This window comes from Centroberyx affinis, unplaced genomic scaffold (genome assembly GCF_046629955.1).
Source record: "Centroberyx affinis isolate AG114_WGS23_722 - 3 ecotype Tasmania unplaced genomic scaffold, CSIRO-AGI_Caff_v1 ptg007912l_1, whole genome shotgun sequence".
NCBI lineage: Eukaryota > Metazoa > Chordata > Actinopteri > Beryciformes > Berycidae > Centroberyx > Centroberyx affinis.
Genome location: NW_027283970.1, coordinates 45,467 through 69,342, shown reverse-complemented (window position 1 = coordinate 69,342; position 23,876 = coordinate 45,467). Strand labels below are relative to the sequence as shown.

Sequence of the window (23,876 nt, the reverse complement as noted above, 5' to 3'; positions counted from 1 at the left end):
ACACACACACACACACACACACACAGTCCAGAGAGTGCAGCAGACCTGGCAGACCTCTAATCTCTAAAAGATTGATGAGGTCCTGTCCAGGCGCAGGAGGCCTGGCTGTGTGTCGATAAGGCAGCTTTCATTTCACCACGTTTTATCCCTCCCTCCCTCCCTCTCTCTCTCTCTCTCTCCCTCTCCCTCCCTCCCTCCCTCCGTCTCCTCCTTCCCTCCATATTGCGGGACGTGGGGGTCGGCTCTGAAGCGTGAGAGAGGATCATGACGCATCAAACCCATCGGGTGAACAGGAAGGTGTTTTAAAGAACAGGAACCATGAGCTGCCCCGCTCGCCCTCTCCACCCAGGATATGACACTGACGCCATTTTCCTCTGTTGCTCTACAGCGGCCATGTTGGACAGTTGTGTGATAGTTGTGCGGGAGGCCAAAGCCAGTATGTCATTATCAAACTGCTGGAGCTGGAGTATAGTGAAACTAAGGAGAGATACGCAAAGCTGAGAGTAGCTAACACGAAGAAACACACCCCTCACACACCTGCACACACACACACACACACACACAGTCACTCAGAGCGTTCCAGGCAGGACAATGTGCAACATCTCGTTCTGTGATGTGGACAGTAAGGTGGACCAGTACTTCCAGCCCACGCTCTACATCGTAGTCATCGTTCTGGGCCTGCCCACTAACTGCATGGCCCTGTGGGCTGCCTACATGCAGGTGAGGAACACACACACACACACACACGACTCTCAGATACAGAGGATATTTTCCCATAAAGCCCAGCATCAACATTATCTCAGATAGCTGGGTTTCCATCCAAGTATTTTTTGCGAGTTATGATGTCTCAGATTAGAAAAGCTAATTGAAAACTGCAAAATTTTATAAAACTTTCATCAATATTGTATGCTATTTTTTTTGTTGTTGTTGCTCATAAAGAAATTATGTAAAAATTGCAATGAAAAGGCATTTGTCGAATAAATAATGACGTAGGCTTGACGTAGGTATTTTATTGTTTGCCACATTTCAAAAGTCTGCGTAAAATTCGCTTGACAGCTGGATGGAAACTGCTATTGTTTGCCTCATTCTGTTTCTATTGATTGTTTCAAGTGTAGAAGGAGAGGAAAATCCTGCACACTCTTACACCTTTTTTCCTTCCACCACCTCTCTGTTTCCTTCCCTCTCCCCTTCTATCTCCTTTATCCAATTCTCCTCTTCGAATCCTCTTCTCCCTCCCCTCCCTCCTTCCCATCCCTCTCTCCTTCCCTTCATCCGATCCCTTCCTCATCCCTCCCTCCAGGTACGCCAACGCAACGAGCTCGGCATCTACCTGATCAACCTGTCGGTGGCCGACCTCCTCTACATCACCACTCTTCCCCTGTGGATCGACTACTTCCTGCAGCACGACCACTGGATCCACGGTCAGGAGAGCTGCAAGCTGTTCGGCTTCATCTTCTACACCAACATCTACGTCAGCATCGCCTTCCTCTGCTGCATATCTCTGGACAGGTACCTGGCTGTGGCGTACCCTCTGCGCTTCGCTAAGGTCCGACGAGTCAAAACAGGTATGTAGGGGTTAGATTGGGGGGTGAAATAGTCTAGTCAAGTCTAGTCATGTTTATTTATGTAAACCTTTACCACCAGCATGTCTCAAAGGGCTTAGCATATCATCATGTCATATACATACAACATCAATACACCATACTACATTATATATAGGCCTACATCATATACTACATCTTCAATCCACCTGACCTGCATGTCTGTCAGGTCAGCATGAGTCTCAGAAAATGATTGATAACACTAAATAAAAGCTAATTATGGTACTTTTTAAGGGAGATTTTAAGGGATTAGATTACTCAAATTCTTGGTTAACAACAGTAACACTTTTACAGACTGGATTATGTATTTTAGAGATAGTAAATGATGAAATTCAGGCTGAATTTCTGTGATTTTTCCCTAATGGATATAAAGCATTTTGGAAATGAAAGATGATGTGCTGTGCATTCCTACTAGAGATGTGGCGATATAGATACTTAGGTAGTAGGTAGTATGAGGATCCAGAGTACCATAACAGAAGATTTAGGTACTGCTAAAATACCAAGAGCCACATGTAACATATCAGAGATCAAAGCAAAACGTGACTTGTTCACACATAGTATTACTCTGGATCTCGATAAGAGTGAAATTGGAATAGATTTTTGGCCCAAACAAATGTTATGGGTCTATAGTGTGTGGTGAAAGTCATCGGTACTCAATCGATATTTTAAGTTTAGTGCTCACAATCTGTATTGGCAGTATTTATGCATCCGTAATAGACCCTTTTCACAAACACAGCACACAAACATTGACAAACACAAACTTCGTCTTAGTTGGGTATAGATCGGTTCTCACCATTGCCAGCAATGTTAAGACGCCAACTTTCTGTCTCCTCCGACTCTGTCTGTGATCACTTCTTTGGGGTTTCAACATAGTGTATAACACAACACAGGCGTTGTCATTGACATATCTTTCTGTTTCTGTTGTCAGATAGCTGCACCACTATAAAAAAGTGATTTGATTGAGGGTCGATCAAAGTCGTCTGACAACAGAAACAGAAAGATAGTAGGTGCGACAGTAGAGTCGGAGATGACAGAAAGTTGCCTTCTTAACATTGCTGTGGTGAGAGCTGATCTATACCCTGCTAAGAAGTGGAAGTATGTCAGCCATGTTTGTGAAAAGGATCAATTCCAAAAGCGCACTCTTTCCTTATAATAGTACAGTATACACACAGACTAGAGGAATGTAATGTTATTGCAAAATATAATATTTTTTTCTCCTCTCCTCCCCCTCCTCTCCCCCTCTCCACTCATCCTCTCCTCTCCTCTCCTCCCCTCTGCTCCTCCTCTCCTCTTCCCTCCTCTCTCCTCTCTACTCATCCTCTCCTCTCCTCTGCTCCTCCTCTCCTCCCCTCTCCTCTCTCCTCTCTACTCATCCTCTTCCCTCCTCTCTCCTCCTCCCCTCTCTCCTCTCCTCTCCACTCATCCTCTCTCCTCCTCTCCTCTCCACTCATCCTCTCTCCTCCTCTCCTCTCTACTCATCCTCTTCCCTCCTCTCTCCTCCTCCCCTCTCTCCTCTCCTCTCCACTCATCCTCTCCTCTCCTCTCCTCTCCACTCATCCTCTCTCCTCCTCTCCTCTCCACTCATCCTCTCCCCTCCTCTCCTCTCTCCTCCTCTCCTCTCCACTCATCCTCTCCCCTGCTCCTCCCCTCCCCTCCTCTCCTCTCTCCTCCTCTCCACTCATCCTCTCCCCTCCTCTCCTCTCCTCTCCTCTCTCATCCTCTCCCCTCCTCTCCTCTCTCCTCCTCTCCTCTCCACTCATCCTCTCCCCTCCTCTCTCCTCTCCTCCTTCTCTCCTCTCCTCTCCCCTCCTCTCCCCCCCCTCTCCTCTCCACCCATCCTCCTCCAGCTGTCGTGGTCAGCGCGGTGGTGTGGATCATTGAGATCATAGCCAACTCCGCCCCTCTCTTCCACGATGAGCTCTTCCAGGATCGATTCAACCACACCTTCTGCTTCGAGAAGTATCCCATGCAGGACTGGGTGGCCGGGATGAACCTGTACAGAACATTTCTGGGCTTCCTCGCTCCTTGGACAGCCATGCTGGTCGCCTACCGCGGCATCCTGGTGGCGGTGCGCTGCAACGTCTCCACGGAGCGGCAGGAAAAGGCCAAAATCCAGCGGCTGGCGTTAAGCCTCATCCTGATCGTCCTGCTCTGCTTCGGGCCGTACCACGTCCTCCTCCTCTGGCGGAGCGTCATGTTTCTAAGGAAGCCGTGTGACTGCGGCGCGGAGGAGAACTTGTTCGCGGCGTACCACGTCTCCTTGGCGCTGACCAGCCTCAACTGCGTCGCCGACCCCATTTTGTACTGCTTCGTCAACGAGGGGGCCAGGAACGACGTCGGGCGGGCCCTCTCCGCGTTGCTGGCCGCGGCCTGCCACAGGGGCTCCTCCTCCTCGCCGTCGCACGCAGACATTCTCAACGCCGGCTCGGTGACCATGGAAACGCCGCTGTCGGCAAAGAAGCAGCCGTGCGTGTACGGCGAGGGAGGCAAGACGAGCAGCTACAAGACGGAGCTGGTGGCTCTGAAGGAGGAGTGTCTACAGATGACCATCCTCAGTGTCAGGAAATGACTGCTACCTGGCACACAGTGAGAGCCTGAACACTGCACAGCTCAGTGGGACTAACACTGAACATGTGGGCACTCATGGTACTGTAGGCTGGCATATACTGTATATTACCAAGCCACACAGTGAGAAACAACAATGGGATGCAGTGATGAAGGATCTTATAAAACACAACGTTGCAAGTCAATTGTAAAGATGTTGTGTGTTTGTCATGCATGACGGATAACAGCACCATTTCAGAACATCCCGCTACATCAGGACTCATTTACAATGCATAGGAAAATTAAGCCCGTTTTTAAATATTTAATTGGGGTTATTTAAATGAAGTGCCCTCTGCATGGCCATGAGTATTGGAAGAGGTCTGAACCTGCAGTCCAGTGAGGAGAAATCCTGTAGAGCACCAATGTGGATTATGGGAGAAAAAACAGACAGGTAATAAAAAATGTGGATTACTGGTCAAAAACATTTGTAATGCTTGTTGGAAATGTCTTTGCTGTTTGATTAGGGTTTTTGTTTTTTTTGGAGGAAATGATGAAGCCTTACCTCAGCTGGTAAACTGTGATAGCTAGAATGCTTAGAGTAGAAGAGTCTTTCTTATCTGATGTGAGCCATGTTTGTCATTTTTACCACAACAGTCAGAGTTCAACCAACTGCAATGATAGAGAAGATCCTCACCCAAAGCCTTTTACTACATTCAGCTTGTTTTGAAAATCTAATTTATGAATATTTTAACTGCATAATGTTGAAGGAAAATACCTACTGTGAGAGCACTGTGGGGCAGAGAAAGTGATAAAATAATAAAAAAGATAAAAGTAATTATTTGTCAATATGTGGGTGCATGCAGCGGGTAACAGTCAACATTAAGGATGGGGATTCATTCGTAAGGCTAGAGATATCAAATGAGTTTTATTACTGAAAAGTTCTGACAGACTGACTGTAATTTATTGCCTAAAACAATGTCTGTTTCCAGGCAACCGTATTTCATCTTCCATGACTTCTAATGACATTGTAGTGTCTCTGGTAGAGGCCACACACAGCAGATCTTAAACTGTACCTTTTGTTTACATTCCTCTATCAAACAGATGCCTTGTAACTTCAGCTGTCCTGAACTTACTAAATGGGACACCTTGCCATTTTGAGTTTTAGTTGGCACACTTGACACATTGCAAGAAAAGGTTTACACATCTAACCTTCGGTTTCCCTAAAATGGCTTGCTAGTGTTGTTAGCATTCCTCATTGAAATCAAGCAGCACTGCTAGCTGCTAGCTGAGCAGCCGGTCTCCTGAAATTTCATGAAATTATTTCCCTTCAACTCCAACGACCCGAGTTATTCCCAACTCACATGAAGAAGTTTTCTGCCTTCTTCTACCTTTCCTTAACCTTCACCGAATTGTTTTAGTTGCCTAAACTTAACCCTAACTTTAACCCTAACCTTAAATAAAGTTATTTTAGTTTCCTAACCTTAATCATAACCATAACCAAACTTTTTACTTGCCTAAACTTAACCATTAGCTAACCTTTTCATGTGACGAACAGGTGAAAATGCCAGATTGAATTCATGCTAATGTAACATAATCCAGTTTGTGGTGGAGGAACATAACCTTCATATAATTTGTGACCACATGTAGTTTGTATTTCAGACTTTGTGCTTATTTCATGAAATCTTATGAGACTGTGTTGTAGCTGAGGCACAGCTAACATTGCTTGCAAGTCATTTTAGGGAAACAAAGACAAACTAACAAACTCTTGCACGCAGTGTGACAAGTGTCTGGTGAAGAGAAATAACCAGCAAAAATTAAAAGTCAGAGCCAGAGATCGGAGGGACTGCAGCAGCCATTTTGGCCAACAAAGTTCGTAAGGTTAAGTTACTTTAAAATCAACCATAAACAAACTCCAGCAGATATCGCTCGCTTTTTGTAAGTAGACTTGATTTTATTGGTGTGAATATGTCTGATATTTTAGATTTGTATGCCTAATTAGCCGCCTTTTATGACACACTTCCACAAGGAGTGACGTCAAGTGGGAGATCTTGGAGCCCACAAAAAAAAAAAAATCCCACGTGTCTTTCTTGTATTTAGCACCAAGAGGCTCATGTGAACGGTTTTTCCCGGTCGGCAGCTCGTATTTACGGTAAATCCGACATGACGTGAACATGCATAGAATTTCTAGCATAGCGTAGCATTTCTCAAGGGTTTGGATCCCAATACTACGGCAGCTTATACAACAGAGCGTCAATTACTGTACATAGAGAAAGTACAGGCGTCACTTACTGTACAATGTAAACACAAACTGGAGACACTCCTCAGAGCAGGAGACATCTACGACTTCTAAATGCAACTTTGTAAGTATCTCTTGTAACTGTCAGTTTTCTCTGTAATCACAACTGATATTATTTTCTGTTACTGTCTTTAACAATCAAAGAAGCATTGGCAATAACATTTTGGCAATTTGTCAGTTTACATTATAGAATGTTGTGCATGTACCTAGTGATGAAGTGTGTCTCCAATGTGTGTTAAGAAATATAGTGGTGACGTACTTACTTTCACTGCGTACAGTATTATGGCTCTCCAGTCCACCCAGTTTCATCCCTACAGATGGGCAGTGAGTGTCCATATTGCAATTTCACTGACCCACAATTACACACACCAGACAATGTAAAGGGCAATGTAGATGGTCAGTGATCCCAGCAGCAAGAAACAAACTGAGACCCGAGGTAAACAAAAAGTTCAGTGCAACAATGTTGAGACAACTTCTTGGACAATTTGTGCCCATCGGTGTTGCCCTGAAAGTTGCTCTGTGTACCATTGCTTTTATTGTGCTTCTGCCTGTCAGTCTGAGAAAGGAGGTACCAGGCTTCATAACATGTGTATTTGTTCAGCGACAATGTCAGTGAGAAATAAATTATGTATATCAAACTGCACATCCACCTGTGTTTGTTTTGCACTTACCAGCTGGATGAGGCTACATGGGGGCAGCAGCCGGATGGAGGAGGATTTTAAAACTGGAATTAATATGTGGAGGGGCTACTGTATATGTGTGTGTGTAGTAGGGTTATGCAGAAAGACAAATTCCAGTTATTGTATTCGTTTTCTTCTTTGTTTGTTTTCTTCTTCCTCTTCTTATTTTACTCCTACTCCTTACTTTACTACTCCTTCTTTATAGGCAACTCTGCCCATATCAGTTGCCTGAAAATTTCCCCATGTATTTTCAATTTCACCTCAAAGCAGGAACTTTAAAGCTGTTTAACTCAATGTTGTGTGATAAGATGACTGGCAGCAGTTTCTCCTCTGTGTGTTCAGTAATGATTTACGTTGCTGTAGGGTGGATAATGTTATAGCAGCCTACTTTTAGTGGACAGTACAAGCTAGCTTAGGATCATGTCAGAAGCCTATATGTGCATCTTAGTACATCAGTTCAGTTCAGTTTATTTACACATATTAATAACAGATAACAAACAAACAAATATATATACATAATACGTAATAATAACAATAAAAAAAGAAGAGAAAAATTAATTGTGCAGGTGAGGTAAAAAGGCCATGATGAGCTTATGTCAAAACCTCACCGAGGTTATACCAAAGAAGTTACAGTCATTGAAGTAATAAGTGTCAGTTTCCGGTTTGTTTGGAATAAACAGAAGAAGAACTGTTTGATTGACAGATGATCTCTGGGAAGTGCAGTGCAGAAACACCACAGTGATGAGGCTGAGGGACAAAAATGGAGACTAAATTAAAAAAAATAGGAACTTGCAGATTTCCACTTTAAATACTAAACACATTGGTGAAACTGCTACTAAACTTGCAACTCATTGCACAACAGTAACTTGATCAGAGCCTTTTCTCCAAGAAGTCTTTATATTCCCTTAACACTAGTGTCCTCTATTATAATGTCATGTATTGTGTGTCTTTTGAGTCTGTAGAAGCCAATCAGACTGAACAGGTCCGGCTGCCAGCTCAAAGTCACACTGACACCTTTCCAATGCCAGATTCCCAGAGGCTGAATAGTGAAGGATGAATGACACTGGGACACACTGACATAGGCTCTGCACACGTGTGTGAGTGTGTGTGTGTGTGTGTGTGTGTGTGTGTGTGTTTGGATGTGTTTGAGAATGTGTGTATGTAAGTGTGTGCATGAGTGTGTCTATGCTTGCATGTGTATATGCCTATGCAGTATGTCCAACCCTATCCCATTATTACCCCCTACATCAGAGGGAACCTTATATTTATGACCTGTCCATTGGGGGGTGGACACATTGTGTTTTACAAGACAGGAGGGTGTGTGTGTGTGTGTGTGTGTGTGTGCGTGTGTGTGTGGATGTGTGACAGAGAGAGAGAGAGAGAGAGAGAGAGAGAGAGAGATTTTCTGATTACAGCATGTGTAAATGTATGTTTTTTGTATGTATACTTGTACATTGTAGCCATTCTGGGAGGGATAGTTTGCTTACAGAAGTGTTAGGCTACAGTTGTGTGTGCGCGCATGTGTGTGTGTGTGTGTGTGTGTGTGTGTGTGTGTCTGTGCTTACACACATACCTTTGTGTTCTTGAGAGAAGGACATAACTCTCTCTCTCTCTCTCTCTCTCGCCCTCTATGCTTCACTGGTCTCCTCTATATAACTCTATATATAGCCAACACCAGAGGCTGTGCTGACATTACCACAGCTCACCTGATAATGAGGCTGATTCATTATCAGGTAGCCATACAGAAACACCCCAGGGACCTAAAGGACTGCAGCTCCTGTTATTTCCATGTGATATTCAGGTTCCTCTTTGGCTTGAGAGCAGTTCAAGAACTGAGGTCAAACTGGTTCAATAGTTATCACTACACAAAAACCAGCAATGGGACACATTTTTCTCCTCTCTGATTCTTTCCTAACTGATAATTCAGTTTAAATCAATGGCCACACTTAAATTGATTAAATTAGCTCAAAATCTGAAACATACCATGACAATATAACATGATGATAATTACCCTTTCATCTGTTGTTATTAGTGTCTATTAAGGCTACAGCTGTCGTCACTCAAAGCAGATCTCTTCAAAGAATGACCAACTGAATTCTTAATGACTAAATTTCTGATATTCTAGGTCATGCAGTGGATATCAAAAGTCTACACACACTTTCAAATGATCTAGTTTGTACTGCCTTGAAGCTTGAAATGGAAACCCATTACAGTAAATCAGACTTTTTTTTCAGTTGGAAGTTGGTACTTATCCTCACAGACCTGCTGTAAAGCAAAAGGTGCTTCTATTAAGCATTCATTGAAAACCAGTTATCCATCACTCGAGGCCTGAAATGAAACCCCATTAAATCTAAAAAAAACAAATTCCACTTTCATTTAGACATACTAACCAGGAAAAATCAATGTAAAATCAAAATGCTACTCATCTTATAATGTATTAAAAATGGACCTTCTGACCGAGACCTTCTGACTGAAAAAAAATCCCTCTGATTTAATGGGTTTTCATTTTCTGCCTCTATGCAATAAAAACAATATCTGAAAGGCTGTGTAGGCTTTTGCTGTATGTTTTGCCATCATTGCATCATTGCTGGAAATCTGAGGAAACATAACTCTCTCCTCTCCTCTCCTCTCCTCCTCTCCTCTCCTCTCCTCTTATTTACTCTCCTCTCCTCTCCTCTCCTCTCCTTCCGGTTGGTTAGTGAAGAGTGAATAATGCCACTATGAAGGGCATGCGACCAAACACACAATGGTTCCTTATCTCTCTATCGACAACACAGGCTGTGTTGCTACAGCAGGTTTTTGAAGCGGGGAACGCAAAAGTACTCTAACAAGTTACTTTTAATAAAGAGTAACTTTGTGAAGCAACTAGTTACTTGAAAAATGATTAACAATGTAAACTAACCAATTACTTTTAAAAATAAATTTACCCAATGATGATTACAAGTTATCAAGTGTAAGTATCACAACTTACCAAACATTATTACTATAAAGCAGGTTTCAGGACTTACCAAAATGTAGGCTATTAAAACATAAACTGTTTTAACTGTTTTTCAACAGTTTATATCTGTTGTCCTAGAAAAACCTTGCAAGTCCAATTGTGATTTTCCATATGATTTTTTCAGATGAACTGAAGGTTTACACGGTCCTTTATAGGTAAAGAGTGTTTCATAACCCTACGGACTATGAAACCCACTCTAAACCCATGGTAACATTTGAAAGAATGCACGGCTATCAATCTGAAAATTGGGCTGTTTTTCTAAAATTCTTGAACAGTTGAAGATATGAGGTTTTCATCCAGAAGCGATGTTATGCAAGTGGATGTTTGCTGTGCTGTGGCTGCGTCTGGGCTGTTCAGGGCTGGTGACCTGCTTCCTCTGCCAGGATGGAAATACGACTCAATGAGTTACTAATTAGATTATAACGCATGTCTTAAAAATGGATTCTGGGTCACATTGGTTTCAGCTGTAGGAGGCATAAACACATCGATTTTTGCCATATTTATGTAAGTTTGAAGGATGTTTATGCAACAGGTATTTTCAGCCAAGCAATCCGATTGGTCAAAGGCGCTTTCCAACCATGCTGATAATTCAAGGATGATCTTTTTTGTTGCCTTTTATTTGTTTTTAATTTAAAGTACTTCTTCGAGGAAAACCTTTCAGATAGTACACTTGTAATGTTAACTATTGTATGACAGCCATAACACCCTTAACCTGTTTTTTTTTGTTTTGTTTTTTTACCCGTTTTTGCCATTGCTAATCGGCCGCACTTCATGCCATTTTCATCACCATCATACCCATAATCATGGTAAAAAAAAAAAAAAGCTTTCTTGGGTATTATTGCTGTTGTAATTTAGAGAGCGTTTTGATTCTGCAGTGTTTTCATTAAACATCCTTGATCACAAACAGTGATTCAATTTTCAGTTCAATGTTAAGTTAACAGGCATTTTCAGGTTAGCTCCAGTTAAAGTGACATTAAGTAATCAACCTCTATTGGTAACCCGTAGGAATTGCAACAACATTTATAGAACTTGTCTCCTCCTACACAAGTCTCTACCTAATTAGATCAGACATCCAACAGAAACGTCCAGTGAAGAGGTAATATAACACCATGCTGAATACTGGAATAACAATACTTCTTTGTCATTTGCTTTTCTTGCTTGAGAATGAGGCTTTTTAGCCTTCGTAGCTGAGATGTCTGAGGATGCTGGACACTCACTTGAAGGACTGGGAGAGTCTTGAAACTCTAATAGATGGGAAGGTTTTGCTCCAAAACAGAGTAGGAGCTGCAAAGTGAGTTTTGAAAGCCAGAAGTATAATCATTGAGTCATTAGTATTGATCAACAACCCTATCAACCCCATGCAGATAAATTACGGTTGTTTTTTGCTATGGAACAGTAAAAATCTTACTTATTGTCCCTTTAATGCAACACAACTGGACTTGCTCTTGAGTGGCACCGCTACCTAAACAACTGATAAATCCCTTCCAGTCAGGCAAGTTTGCAGTTCAGGGGGGACTATGGATCGATGTCCTCCTGTTTGGTCATTTGTTAATTTGTTTGTCCGTTGCATACATTATCTTCGACGATTATTTTGATTGGATTTTGAGAAAAGTTATGAGAATTACGCATCTCATCACCACATTGCACCATTTTAAAAACTTCACTCATTTACCCAAAGGTGATGCTGCATTGTTTGCTTTTTCCTACGTAATTTGTCACGTACAATATTTTGGACACCACTGTTTCAATTTTGACAAAACGTGGGGAAATGATGGATCACACCGCTGCATTCAAGCATCTTCTAAATTACACTGATTGGTCTGAGCTACAATTACAGGTCAAAACAAGGTGATATATTTGCCACTGATTGGTTGTGAGGTTCACTGCATCATTCGTGGGGGATGGCATGCTTACTGTTGTCTTGTTTGATAACTGATACACTATCTAAGAATCCAGTAAGCCGGTTTGTATCATTTGAATCAGGGGCGGTGACACTCTCTGCTGATCAGGACCCAGAACTGTGACAGCTGCCTGTAAGAATCATATTCTTCAAATTCGTTCGAGAAATCCTCTATTAACCGAACCGCATTTATTCAAAAACATCATGAGCCGAATTATTCATATACTGAGACAACGCTCATTTGAAAAACAAATTCCTGACAAGTGAATAATACAGGGCCTTTAGGTTATGGGTTTGGAATCATAATATGTAGAAAGAGGTCAGCTATCTTGAGAGAATAGCAAATGCCCATCCATAATTCATGTGTTCTGAGACCCAGTTGTGCTCCTGTGCTTTAAGGTCAAGACATTTGCATGACGGAGGAAATCTACGGGCTAGCACACTAAATACATTAACATTTATGTTTTTATTTAGCTGTGTGTTTATTTAGCATTTAGCTAGTTTGTTTAGCATTTAGCTAATGCTCCAACCTGGAGCAACGAGGGAAAATCCACCCTCTGATACTCTTTCACTGTTAGATATCATCAGTCTGTGACGTTCACAGCATTCAGCAGTTATTTTGTGATGAAGTGTTGTAATTCACTTTTTTTGGCGTACCCACTTTCCCTCAGCCTGCTGTCTCTGCTTCTACTTTATTAAGTGATTTCCTACATTTCCCAGAATGCCTTTCAACAAACGCCAGAGAATGGGCGTGAACTTGTTGCATTCAGCTGTGGGTGGAGAGAGCGTTAGCGGTAAGAGCAAGAGAGTGAGAGTTTTTCCTGTCAAGAAAAAGTTAGCTTTGCGTTATTCAAAACAGAGCAAGAGGAGAGAGAAACTGGTCTCTCTCTCCTCTTGTACGATGGATTTCTCCCTGTGTGATTGTTGAACGTCTCTTGGTGCAAAATGGCGGCTCTAGAAAGAAGCCCTCGCTCTTTGATTCTGAGGGACTGACACCAAAACCTGACGTTTACCGCTGAAACATTTTCTCATATCAAACTCCACTGTAGCTGCTGGAATGGATTACGTTTGACCACTTTATAGAAAAATACACCGGCAAACAACAAAATGGACCCAGATATGCAAGGCTCATTTTCAATAGGTGTTTTTTAGCTGTATTTTATCAGTGTTAAAGGGTTTAAGGGTGGATTTTTCCTTTAAATCCTAGACCAACATTACAAACAACCACAGCAACAGCACACAGACAATAGATACAACAAATATTGCTATGTTGGCAGAAAAGGTATAGGGCTATTTTTAAAGCGTGAATGCTTCAACAGTAAAATCCGATATATATTCTGCTGATTCTTGCTGATTGCAGGCAAAAAACAGACCCATGTCCATGTTAAGGTGAAATTCCTCTCGTGATTTACAGTCTTCCCTTCGGATATTGACCGACGAGTCACCAGGCTGATACGATCTTGAAGATATACAGGAGTACTTGGTGTGTGTGTGTGCGTGTGTCTGTGTGTGTGTGTGTGTGTGTCTGTGTGTGTGTGTAGGTGTGTGTGTGTGTGTGTGTGTGTGTGTGTGTGTGTTTCCGTCTGTCCATATGTGTGTCCATATGGGTTTTAAGGACCTCATTCTGTTCACCTCTTGTGGAGAGGAGGTAGGAGGGGAGTGAAGGAGCTCTGTGTGTGTGTGTGTGTGTGTGTGTGTGTGTGTGTGTGTGTGTGTGTGTGCGCGCAGCCTACCAGGACACCAAAACCTGTCCTATTTAAAGTCTCACAGCTTGAGGGTAAAAAAAAAAATTCTACAAATGGTGTATTTTTCTGCACATACTGTCTCTGTTTGGAACATACTTTCTCTTGTTTTAAAGCTTAGTTTTGCAGGTCTTACTGTCTGGATGCCTGGTCCTGCCTGTAGGGTGTCTCTGAACATATGGTGAGGGGTAAGTCATGGGATTTGTTGTGTGGAGGAGATTTCTTCTGAACAGGGCACGCTGAAGTCTGCTGGGTTTTGAGGTGTAAAAAAAAAACTTGGCCACAAAAGGAAATCATTTTTATACCATTATTTAGCTCACATCTTCACTACAGCTGTTGGTATTGTAGAGCTTGAAGACTACGCTCGCACCTCGGCCATTGAGTTCTTGCACAGTCCCATGTGGCGAGGAGTGTAATCAATTGAACTTTGAACTCCGCCGAGTCGCTGTCCTTTTAACGTGCAGCCAATGGCTTTTCAGAAGGCGGTTGTAGTACTCCCACCATCTTTGTAGTCTTGTTGTGATTTCCAAAAATGGAGGAAAAGCTCAAATAACTCTTCCCCTTAATTTAGTAATCCAAACCATCAGAAAAAAATCTACATCTTACATGATAAATTATATCACATTACATTATATGATACATTACAAAAGTCAACCTGAAAAGGTGTTGCTTGTGTTATTCTTTTATGCTGCCTTGAGATGTCCTGAGCGGGAAGTTGCGTGGAAGCTGTAGATGGAAGCAAATTCTTCATTGGTTTTCAATTAGCTGCACCCAATGTGTGGTTTCAGTGAGAGATTTGCTTTTTTCACTGAAATATCAATGGCTCTTAACACTTTTTAAACTTGCTGTTATTGTGTGTACTTCAATAAATATCCTATTGCATATTAAAAGAAAGCTCTCTGTGTTTCAAATAGTATTCTGAAATACTTTTGGTGGTTTGTTTTATCATACTGAGGTGCCAGATAGGTGGGGTTTGGTACATAGGACAATACAATGACTTTCAGGATGTTTACACAATCAGAATCATTTTAGTAGAGTTTTATTTGATGGACTACACACCTGACACTATCTCAGTTACCCTGGTGTGGTAAACCCCACCCATCTGGTGCTCCATGCAGGATAAAACAAACACTGAGAATTATTTGCAAATATTATTTCAGCCACATTTTAAACCATCTGCATTGCATGATTATCACTATATTACTGTGTCCTGACTTTGGCCTTGTCATTAGTTGAGTTTCTGAGGATTAAATAAGATAATATCACAACACTGATTATGTAGTGGTCAGTAAAAAGGTGGTTAACTCTGAATTGCAGGTGGTGATCACCATAATTTTTTGCAGAATAGTATTACGTAATGTATTGAGTAAACTTTTATTTTCTTGAAAAGAATGCTACTATGAACTGAAAACATAATAGACTGATAGAGAATTAGCTGAAAAAGGTTGTAAACTCTCTTCCACAAATCAAAAGGTGGGTTTACCTGCCACTGAGGCAAGGTACAAAACTACAAAATTAGCCAAAAAGCACCTGTTACAAATTTATATTGTAACATATATTCATATACACGTGTCAGTTAGAGCCTGACTGATATGGGTTTATGAAAGCCAATATCAATAACAATATTTTTGGATTGAACCTGCCGATATTTTGTGCAATATTCTGTGTAAAGCTTGACTTCTTTCCAAAATATTCCATAAAATACAAATATTAGTGTTTCTCCTGTAATTGTATTCTTGAAAAAACCTCTGAAACAACATTTAGACCATCATGGGACACTAAAACTGAAAGCCAGATTAATGAAATTCTTTTAGGTGGGTCAGCAGCTCCTTAAAGCCGGGAGAGGCAGGTGTCACTGGAGGTTTTACAGACTGACACTACTGAAACCACATCCTCATGTCCAACATATCACCAGCGGGCAACACTGACTGGTTGATATCCAACTTTTATTGAAATGCCAATATTTGCCCGATATATTGGCAAAGCGGTATATCGGTCTAACCCTAGTGTCTTTGCTCCTACTTTACAATAAAGCATAACAAAAAATAAAAACAAAATAAAATAGTAAAGTACTGAAAAACATACTTAAAATATTTCTAGTGAAAATACTGCCCATAGAGGTTGTGTACGTGTGCTTGCTTTATGCAGCTTAACGCACTTCCATGGGTGGACGTATGCGCCCTATATGGATGTGTACGTGTTTATATGCTGCGCTATCTGTGTGTCATTTAGAAGTTTGAGTGATCAGATAAGAGATCGAGGGAAATGAAACAATGGCTGTTTCTACTTTGGCTTCATGAAGTCATAATGTCCTGAAGTCTGACTCACGTCTGGTGGCTGGACCTCAGTCATCGGCTCTTCTACCGCCTCACTGCCTCTTTAACAATGAACCTGAGAGAGAGAGAGAGAGAAGGAGAGAGAGAGAGAGAGAGAGAAATCAAAATACACACACATCCACACTTGCACGCACGTTCTGGCCCAAGAGTGGGAAAGCGATAGCCAATAATGCACAAATGTCAATTTTCTCTTCTAATGCTTTGCCAATATTTTTCTCTACTTTCATGCCAAAGAAGCATTTTCAATTGAACTGAACTGACAGAGAGCAACAGAGAAAGAGAGAAGGAAAACCTCTGAGTTTATTTGTTATACGAGGCTCTGCAGGCGTGTCTCTGCCTTCTGAGGTTGTCCAAAAAGCTGGGTTTGATGCATTTAACTGCACAGCACTCTATCGCAATCATTTCTTATTAGCTCGGATATAAGAACCCTGTCAAGGCAAAAGAGTTTCTGTTTCCGAGTCGTGAAGAAAATTGACTTTCCTAACTGATACTGAGTACTGAGTAATGAGAAATCTGGCACATCCAAGCCTCAGCACAGGTGGAGGTTTGAAAATGAAAATGGGATCTCTGCACACTGATCTTGAAATATAACACCATTACAACATATGAACTAAATGAAAATGCTGTTTTTCATCTTAATACTATCTGACTAAACTGACTGACAAGGATCCCCAGACCAGCACACTTTAAACCACAGATCCCCAGTTAACAAAGGTTTTGTCCCCATTAAAGAAGATTTTTGTCTGTCAGCACTGTAGGTGGGCAGGTAACAGTGGAGACAATAAAAACGTCTGATCAGAATAGTCAATCTTATATATTATACATTCCTATACGTTCTCTCATCGTTTTAATTTGCGGTGAACGAGATAACGGTGAAATTAAACCATTCCTTCTTTGGCTGGGCATCCCTGGACTGAGGATCACTGTTTATATTTTAAAGAATGAAGTCATTGTCTCTGAATGTCCATGATGCAGTCTCTCGTGACATTGTTATCTTGTTATCTCATGACCCTATGACACCGAAAACATATTTAACATCACATGCTTCTACAAAACACCACCAAAGCTTCTTTGTTAAATTTCAGAACGAGAATTATTTATTTGCAAAGTAGAATGAATATGCCGGAACTGGTCTCATTTCGACAATAGTTACATAATTACATAGAGGCACACATAGGGCCTCACTTTACAATCACATTACAATGGGACATCGCAAAATGTACAATAGACAGCAATGCATTTCATTCATCTATACTTTGGAGCCGTTTCATATGGAAGGAAGCACCAGGTTTGAAGCAACCACTTTCACAGTAGATTGTACACTGAGCGACCATCTATTAGCTAGAGGGAAACAATGTTATACTGGATTGTCTAGCATGTTTATTTCTCAGAAGTACCTCCTTCATATGGTGGTTTAAGCGGCTTAAACTTGCTAATGTGAAAAATTAGCAACAGCTTCCTCAGAGAAGAGGAAGAGAAGAGCCTCACTCCAAAATGAGACAACCGCCATGTGGAAAAAGTGACTCTTGCAAAATGATTGATTGCACTAAATTAAGATAAAAAAAAATAAAAAATGGCTTTTTAAAGGATGCTTGGCAACTTAAGTCCTTGGTTGGTTGAAGCCTGTGTATTTTATTAGAGACATTGAATGATGAACTTTAGGCCATGAATGTTTTTTCCCAAAATGGATAGAGGGGATTTTTATGTCACTGTCACTCACTCACTTTGTTAGTCCTAGCAGAGTGTACATGGCTTGTTAGATTGCCTGTGAAGATGGTTAAATATGAGAAGATTTGCGATGGCTTAACCTAAGTTAACCTAACTCATGCTAAAAATGTGTTTATTCCCCAGTTGTGCCACAATTGCACATTTTTGATCTTGACCCAGAGAACAGTGATCTGTCAAAATGGCAATTCATAAACAGAGCGTTAAAAAGTCAATAAAAACAACACATATTTTAGTTTTGTTGATGCGTATTGTAAACCAACATAATTTACAAACTACTAAAGAATTTATACAGGTCAAAGTACAATAATTAAAAAAAAAAACTGTGCCTCTTCCGCCAGCAGGTCAAGCCGTCAGCAGTCCATCTCTATCATGACTCAGTAGCTCCAGTTTTCTTGGGTTTACTCAAAATGTGTCCAACACCCTCAGTCATCCTGCAGATGTTTCCCGACAGGCCACTTAGCTGGTGGTCTGTTCCTGTGTGAATCTACATCTGATTGGTTGGCTCCAAGACGAAACCAGGAAGTCCCTGAGGCGTAAGGCCAGCCCACTTCCTGTCAGCTGAGGGTCACCGTGGTGACAGAGTGTGAATCCAGCCGGGTCAGTATAGGGTCCATGAAGGTTGGGGGGGGGGGGGGGGGGGGGGGGGGGGGGTATTTGTGGATATTTGTACTGTGAACTGGGGCTGATGACAGGAACTGGGGACTGGGACTAAGACTGGGGCCTGGTGACTGGGACTAGGGACTGGAACTGTGGGACTTTGACTGGGGACTGGGAATTGGGGACCTGGGGACAAGAACTGGGGGCTGGGACTAGGACTGTGGAATGTGACTCTGAATTGGGGACCTGGGACTTGAACAAGGACTGAAGACTGGGAACTTTGGACTGGGGACAGGAACTGGGGACTGGGACTGGAACTAGGACTGGGAATGGGAATGAGACTAGGGAATGGGACTGGGAGCTGGGGACCTGGGACAGGGACTTAAGACTGGAAACGGGACTGAGGACTGGGGCTGGGACTTGGGACTGGAAATTTGGGACTGGGGACAGGAACTAGGGACTAAGACTGGGGAGTCGGAATTGGGGACCAGGGATTGGGGACTAGGGATTGGGGACTGGGGCTAGAACAGGGACTGAGGACTGGGGCTGGGACTTGGGACTGGGAACTGGAACTGGGAACTGGGACATAGATTGGGAATTGAAGGGGACCGACATCGGGAATGAGACTGGAATTGATATTGGGACTAGGGACTCAGGACTCAGGACTGGGACTGGGACTAGGATGGGGGTCCTTGGGTGGGTGTCAGAGGCAAAATGGGTTAATAGGGAAATAAGGGTGAGTGTTAACATTACTACCATGGTAACAAAGTCAAAAATCACGACTAGGATTTAATATACATTTACATCTAAATTTAATAAATAAACAAAAATCGCACCTATAAATGCCACTAAATGATCAATCAACTTCTGTACCAGCCAAGTCGTTTTTCTCAGTTCCACTACTCAAACAGTTACAGCTCTTTGGTTTTGTAGAGCAGATTTTTTTTTTTTTTTTAGATCTTTGTTTACCAAGGGAATGTAAAAAGATAAGATAAGATTAACTTTATTGATGCCCGAGGGGATTCTGGGTAATATGCTAAGCGTGAATGCGTCACGCGAACAAAAGGCAATCGAATGAGGGAATTAAGGAAATGTGGGAGAATCATGATGAGAGAATAAGGAGAGTAAGATCAGGTGAGTCAGTGAGCTGCCCTCTGTTTTCACACACACACACACACACACACACACACACACACACACACACACAAAGGGAGAGCTAGGTTGGATCATTTATATGGTAAATTGTCAAATAATACCTTGTAACTGGAAACACCCATGTTGATGTTCTGAGCTGTAACTGGGTCACAGCTTTGTTAAAAATAGAATCTGAAATAGGATATTCAGTGATAAAAAATAAACTGCAACATCGCCTATTGTTGCTGTTGGATGAAAACCTTGTAACTCGAATTTGGTGATTTTCATGTTTTAAGTTAAATTGAAGGATTACATGGGTTGACAAAATTCGACAAACTTATAAAATCCTTTCAAAACACATCGAGTAAACTAAAAAAAGCCTTGTGATCAAGCTAAAAACAGGTCTGGTTTACATTTTGGAGATCTGAGGTTTTCACCAACAACAGTAGAGATATGAGAGATATATAGATGTGATCTGTAAGTACTCAGCCGAAGTATACAAGTTTATCTGTACCATTCAGTGCTTTAATCCCACCTACATTAAAAATATAACTTGAATTCTGAAGGTGACTACACAACAAGGCTGGAGTCAATTCATTTTAAATTCAGCACATTTAGGAAGTGGATTTTTTTTCTTCCAAATTCAAAAACTTCCCCTTAATCATTTTCTTATGTCCAATCTATAAAGAAAACATGAGAATCAGCGTTCCTTCATTATAGTGTGAAATTGCATTTTCCATGTACGTGTACATCTCACCCTCATTTACATACAAATTACATTTTGAATTGAGTGAACTGACTTCAACCCTGACAACCAGACCCTCATTATGATCTGGACTATAAACGTTCCTCAACACTGTCTCACTATATTACACTCAGTATAGCAGTATAGTTTCTCTCACCACCACTCAGTTCACATAGACTTCTCTAACTGATGCAGACTATGAAGTTGCCGTTTTAGCTGCTGGCTAAAAACTAGATTGGTGTGATCGATCGCTAATACAGTCCTGGCAGCAGTGTAATAAAGCCTGGCTGCTCAGCTTACCTTTTTAAAAGTGTTGCTATTGATTTTCGCTTCATGATACAGTTAAGATATGAAGTGAAGGATGGAGCGGTTCAGCTGGATGGACAGTTATGAGAGAGACAGACAGAGACAGAGTTAGGGATTTCCCCCGCAAACCTGCCTGTGTGTGGGTGGAGTAAAATCATTTGGCCCGAGGCAGAAAACTTAGAGAAAATGTATGTTGTCTGCTTTACAGCTGCAGCAGGCATGACTTTGAGATAAAAATACATCTGTCTCATCAGTCTAAATCACAAATGCCCCTTTTCGGCCAAGGCAGGTCGAGGGCCCCTTTCGACAGCCAAAGAACCAGCTCTCGGCCAGGAAAACTGGTTCCAGAGTGGCACCAACACTTTGCTGGTCTAGAATAAAGAACCGCTTACGTCAGGGGCTGGGGGCGGGATTATCGTGACCAATCAAAACCAACAAGACCAAGAAGACCGCCATTGATAAAAAACCAGAGCTTCATGGACATGGACATGGACATGGACGTGAAATCTAAGCAGCAGTGGTCCGCAAAGGCTCGCAAAGCCAGGAGCAAGACTTGTAAAGAGACGTAGTCCGCTATTTTGATTGTTGTGCTTGAAGTTGGCACTAGTGTTGCTGGGAAAGAGGCACAGAGGTATATAGACGTATACAGTGACGTAATGACGTGGCTCTCTAGCCAGCTCTAGCCCGTGGAAAAGCAAACCGGTTCTTAGAAGGTTCGCAAGTTGAACCAACTGCGAACCGGCACCAGCACCAGCCCAGCACCAGCACTAGGTTCCAGTTGGTGGAAAGGGGGTAATAGAGGGGATGCAGTGGAGAAGAGTGTCCCATCTCCACTAATTTAGACGATGTAGATTCACACTATTTGCCGAAATTCAATTCTGCTGTTGGGTACAGACACTTCTCCACCTACAGAAGGTGACAAATCTAAATGTAAAGAGTAACTAAACCCCAAGCCCAAATCTGTGTAAACTCTGTAAAAAATGCCATCTGCTATTGGCTGATCTTTAGTGCCAGATGTCACCACTTGTTGTACTCTATGGAAGGTGACATCACCTGGTACCAAAGATCAGCCAATAGCAGATGGCAATTTTTAAAGACTTTATACAGATTTGGGTTTGGGGTTTAGTTACCCTTTAAGAGCGAAGTACAAAGCCTATCAAGAGAGAAATATTACATGCTCAACCCATTTAAAGGGACATTTTTATTACATTTTGACAAGTTATTACATTATCAGTTGCTGCACATCTTTCCCATTCAGGTTTTCCCAGCCAGTCCAGGGATTCGAACCAGCGTCCTTCCAGTCACAAACCTGAACCTTTAGGCTCACAGCTCTTTCTGGTGTTGGGGTTTGAACCTGCGATGCGTCTGGGAGTTTGCCGACAGAGAGCGAAGCCACCAGGACGCTTCACCTCCGCACAGCCTACCGATCCTTGTTTATGAGCAGAGGGTTCAGTAGGAATGCATTGAGACTGGAACAGTGTAAACCAGTAGGCATGGAGGAGGAGGAGGAGAATGTCGAAAGTAAACAGCAGCGGCTCCAGAAAACAAACAGGCTCAATCCACTGCGAGCGAGACGGGCAAAAATCTCATCTCACTCCCTGTTTACAAACACATTTTCCCTTTTCTCCTGCTATTTTTGTTCAGCCGGGATTCCAGCCATTTACCGATCCATGCCTCTCCTTTGGTTTATTTTCTTTTCAGAATTATCTAATCACTAAACCAATAACCAAGCTTATTTCCAGCAAGTGATATAATTATATTGTTTGGCCCAAAATGCTTTACTATCTCATGTTTCTGGATGTGCAGCCTCATTCGGGCAACAAAATATTGTTCTGGTCCAGTCTCACAGCACTTTCTCATTCTTATTCTCTGAAGTTCAACCATCAGAAAGGGTAGAGTGGGGTTGCATGACTCTCATATTGTTTTGATAGGATTTTTACAGTTTATTTCTCATTATTCTATTACAGCTATAGAGTGTTGAATGTGTATGCAGAGGGATACATACTGTATAGTCTACTACCAATAGTATGACTTGTCCCTTTGTGCTGAGGTCTTGTGTGTCATTATCTGAAACTCTGTATGTAAGCATCTGGGTTACAAAACGGTCAATAGCACTAAAATAAAACAAATGTTGGTGCTGTGTAAAGCACTGTAGGAAACTTGAACCCTTGGTTGACAGGATGACGACACTTTTACAGACGGGACCTTCTGCTATTTAGAGATGTTGAATGATGATTTTTTTTTTTTAAATGGATGTATTGCATTTTGGAATCTAATTACATCATGAATTTATTGTGGATGGCAGAGATGAAAAGAATACCAAAAAAGTACTGTGACTTTTCTGAAATGTTACTTGAGTTGAAGTAAATTGCTGGTGTGAAAATCTAATTAAAGCAGAAAGTATCTCATTTAAAATGTAAGTAAAAGTTATTGAGTTACTTAAAAAAAAAACAGATATTGTTACATGTCACTCTTATCAGCTCACATCGTAACTGCAATTTTGGTGATTTTCATGTTTTCTCTTCAAATGAAGGATGTTCCTCTATGGGGTGAGAAAATTCTCTGACCTCTTGGTCTTATGAAAGCCTTTCAAACCTCATTGGATAATGTCAAACATGTACTGACATCAAGTTTAAAACAAGGCTGTGTTTCTTCGTTCCTGAAAAGTTGACATTTTGGAAATACAAGTTTTCTCCTGACAGCGATGATGATATGATCTTTCCCATGCAATGCAAGAAGGATGAGAGGAGAGAAAGTTCAAACTACGCTCTATTCCTTTAAAATAAATCTTTACAAAATAAAGCGCATTGGCAAAGTAAAGTCTATAAATAAATCCAATCAACACAACATTTAAGGGAAGTGCTGGTGATTTCAATACAGACTATACCTATTTTCCTCACCAACATACTAAAAAAACAATGCTTAAAGCGAAACCGGCCAAGACCATAAAGTTTGGATTTGATAACATTCACTGACTTTCCTTTAATTTGTTTCATAAATTGGCCAATTTCTGCTGCAATGCTTATGAAAACAACAGAATCTATTCTCTGTAATGGATGCGATTCAAAACATGATGAGGACAATACTTCAGTCAAAACATACTTAAGTAAAAGTAAAATCCCAAAACATACTCATAAATGTACTTCTTTAAATGTAGTTTGCGATCAAAGTGCTTCTGAGTGGAAGCAGCAGACTCTCCGCTCCATAGGACCAACATTATAATATTATGTATTTGTTTCTGTGTAGAACCAGGAAGGAAGTTTCTCACG

The 23,876-nt window shown here is 41.6% G+C and overlaps 1 protein-coding gene across 1 annotated transcript; it reads left to right on the top strand.

Moving 5' to 3' along the window:
* Nucleotides 1-591: 591 nt before the first annotated feature.
* On the top strand, nucleotides 592-7,046 carry gpr4 (G protein-coupled receptor 4). The gene is made up of 3 exons (XM_071514060.1): nucleotides 592-720; nucleotides 1,301-1,565; nucleotides 3,449-7,046. The coding sequence occupies exons 1-3, from the start codon at nucleotides 592-594 to the stop codon at nucleotides 4,168-4,170; spliced, it is 1,116 nt and encodes a 371-aa protein (XP_071370161.1). The 3' UTR covers nucleotides 4,171-7,046.
* Nucleotides 7,047-23,876: the final 16,830 nt, after the last annotated feature.

Excerpts from the sequence above, each read along its gene's own strand:
- gpr4 (XM_071514060.1), top strand. The coding sequence starts at position 592 with ATGTGCAACATCTCGTTCTGTGATGTGGACAGTAAGGTGGACCAGTAC. Across the intron at positions 721-1,300 it reads TGTGGGCTGCCTACATGCAG|GTACGCCAACGCAACGAGCT; the intron begins GTGAGGAACACA and ends CCCTCCCTCCAG. Across the intron at positions 1,566-3,448 it reads GGTCCGACGAGTCAAAACAG|CTGTCGTGGTCAGCGCGGTG; the intron begins GTATGTAGGGGT and ends ATCCTCCTCCAG.